Source organism: Bos taurus, chromosome X, assembly GCF_002263795.3.
Source record: "Bos taurus isolate L1 Dominette 01449 registration number 42190680 breed Hereford chromosome X, ARS-UCD2.0, whole genome shotgun sequence".
Taxonomy (NCBI): domain Eukaryota; kingdom Metazoa; phylum Chordata; class Mammalia; order Artiodactyla; family Bovidae; genus Bos; species Bos taurus.
The window spans coordinates 18,822,338-18,825,102 of NC_037357.1; the positions used below are offsets into that span (position 1 = coordinate 18,822,338).

The 2,765-nt window shown below is 49.8% G+C and overlaps 1 protein-coding gene across 1 annotated transcript; it reads right to left on the bottom strand.

Moving 5' to 3' along the window:
* Window positions 1-1,557: 1,557 nt before the first annotated feature.
* Window positions 1,558-2,765, bottom strand: LOC511516 (family with sequence similarity 127, member A). The gene is given in 1 exon segment (NM_001075522.2): window positions 1,558-2,765. A coding segment is annotated over 1 exon segment (342 nt). The 5' UTR covers window positions 2,720-2,765; the 3' UTR covers window positions 1,558-2,377.

Genomic DNA, 2,765 nt, shown 5'->3' on the forward strand with positions numbered 1-2,765 from the left:
CACAGTTGTGTCTCCTGCATTGCTGGCGATTCTTTACCACTGTGTCACTGGGGAAGCCCTTGGAACTATATAGCTCTTCAAATTCTCCCTTTCTGCAAACCTTCATTCTCTTACAAGTGCTTTTGAGATGTTTCTGGGGGAACTTGCAAGTATAATATTTAGTTGGCCAAAAAGTTCATTTGGGTTTTTCTGTAACCAATCTTAGGGAAACTCAAACTTTTTGGCCTATCCAATATTTAATTCTAGAAGCAGTCTTAAGAAGCAGATTATGAAATAGATTTTTGGAGCACAAGTACCTGCGAGCTGGCTAGAAATGGGGACTGTATCACTGGTGGTAAGTGATGTGCTGATAACCCTTGTGATGTGGTCATGGTGCAATGGTCAAAAATTTCGCTAGTGGTAAACTGATATTGGACACTAATGGAAATAGATTTCCTGGAAGGTGCAATATCTCCGGAGTTTGAGTGGTTCAGAATAAGTGGTAATTATTAATATAAAGACTGTGAAAATAGATGATTGTTACACAAGGCTATTGATGAACTGCAGAAAGACAACAAAAGGTGAAGGGTGATTAAACAGCAATTTAAGACAAAGTCGAAAGTCAGATGACTTAGACGCAGAAGGAAGAGAAGTCAAAGGATTGGCCTGTGCTCTTTAGTCTTTTTTGTCCTGAAATCATGGCCCATTTTTGCTTTCTACCACATATTAAGCCAACCCATGCATGAACTAAGCTCAGTCTTTTCCTTACCTCTTTCATGTATTTTGGAAAAATAACTCAAAATAAAAATCAGGGAGAGATGATTCTATTGCCTTTTAACATCACACGAGTGTTGCCCTATAAGCCCATCTGCAATCATTGACTGTTAGGAAATTTAAGTTGCCCAGCCATAGATGAAGTAGTAGAGGCTTTTTTCAGTACTCATGATTTAATAGGTTAGCATAAAGAGAAACAGTAAAGAGTAACGTTTTTTGCTTTTCTTTCCATTGGAGAAAAATATAATTTTATTTTCCTGCATGATCTCAACCCGGTTTCCACCTAGATTTAACAAGAGCAGTTCTGCACTCCCTTCTCCTCCACATAACAATCAAAGCTCCATGAATGTAAATGCTTTTTCTGAACCAGCTCTCATTCTGCTGGCTTCCTCAGTTAATAGATTAAATAAAACTTTGACGGATGTTCACCAACAAATGTGTGGGATTCATGATTTGTAAAAATTAGCTATTATGTTTTCAAAAGCAGCTTTTTGGAAAAGAGAAAGTATTTCCCCAAAGTCTCCTAGCTGATTTCTTCCTGATATGTCCTTGGCCAAAATCGAATCCAGATCCATTTCCCAAGGAAGGGGCATGGAACTGACAGGTTTGGAAGAGTCAGCATCTGGGACTGAATGATCACCAGTGGGGTCTCCATCACCAGGACCACCACAGGGCTATCTTTTTCACTGGACAATACAAGACACCACATCAGCCACAGAATGGCAGAGGACATACCTTCTGAGCAAACATGGACCCCACTTACTGGACTGGGGAGGTCGCAGTGCCATATTCATTGAGACTCGATTTATTTTTGAACAGCATCTGACATTTATTGAAAATAAGGAAAAAACGTTTGTCCAGGTAGTGTAGAAGAGCTGGGCAGAGTGCAGGGGTTACTGTGCTGAACAAAAGGCACACATCAGAGAGACAGCTGCACATTCAGAAGAGAACTGGATTCTGGGTGAAACCAACAGGTCCACAGGAGACAATGAGTGACTCGATTTGGCTGCCAGGCAGCCCTGGGACCTGGCGGTCACACCCAGCAGGAACAGAAGATGTCTCTAGGGTAGGGAAGACCTGGGTCCCATCGCAGGTGAAAGGATGGCCGGCCCCTCCAGGATGGTGCGAGCTGTTGGAATCCTTGTTTGTCCAGAGGCTGTGGCCAGCTCAGACACCTCCCGGGTGAGTCCAGATCCCCGAAGGCTGCAGGCTGTGGGTGGAATGCGGTGCACGGTGATGGCCGCCGCAGCGCAGGTCTCTGGCCACCCGGAGGCGGGCCTGGGAGTCTGGCAGGAGGTGGACGGTTGGCAGCGGCTGGGTGTGGGTGGTCTGCCCAGTGGGTAACAGGAGCCCGGCTTGCAGTTGGAGAGCAGGACCGAGTCCAAGTGTGCAGGGGAGAGGCCTGAGTGGCCCGAGGGCGGCGGCAGCAGCGGGAACCTGGAGCGCTATTCCTGGAACAAAGGCAAGCACTACGCGGGAGGGGACACGAGCACGGGGGAGATCGCGGCCACCCGAAGGTGAGGGGGGACACGGCGGGAGGACGCCTGTGGCGATCTGGGAGGCGGCGACTGGCGCGGCGGACCCTCCCCCGAGCACCCGCCCCCAGACCCGAGGCGCTCCCGGCCTAGAAGTCCTCGTCTTCCACCCATCCAAACACCCGCTTCATCTCGGCCAGGAAGCCCCGGTAATCGTTGAGGAGGGGGCTCTGCTTCCTGATGTAGGGGATCACCCACTGCAGGGCTGGCCCGGTCATGCGGGTGATGAGGAACGTCACCTTCAGGGCATCGTTGGTGAACAGGTTCTCGTCCACTAGCATGTAGGCGCCCGTCTGCACGATAAACTCCGGGAGCCGGTCGGTGTCGCCGTCAAACGTCTCGGGGAAGGGGATCGGGTTCCTCCACCGACGCGTCTGGGGCCGAATGGGCAGGGCCAGGAGGGCCTTGATCAGCTGCACTCGGCCGTCCATCGCGTCCTGCTTGCTTCTCCGAGCTCCACTGGACTCGGCAATGGGC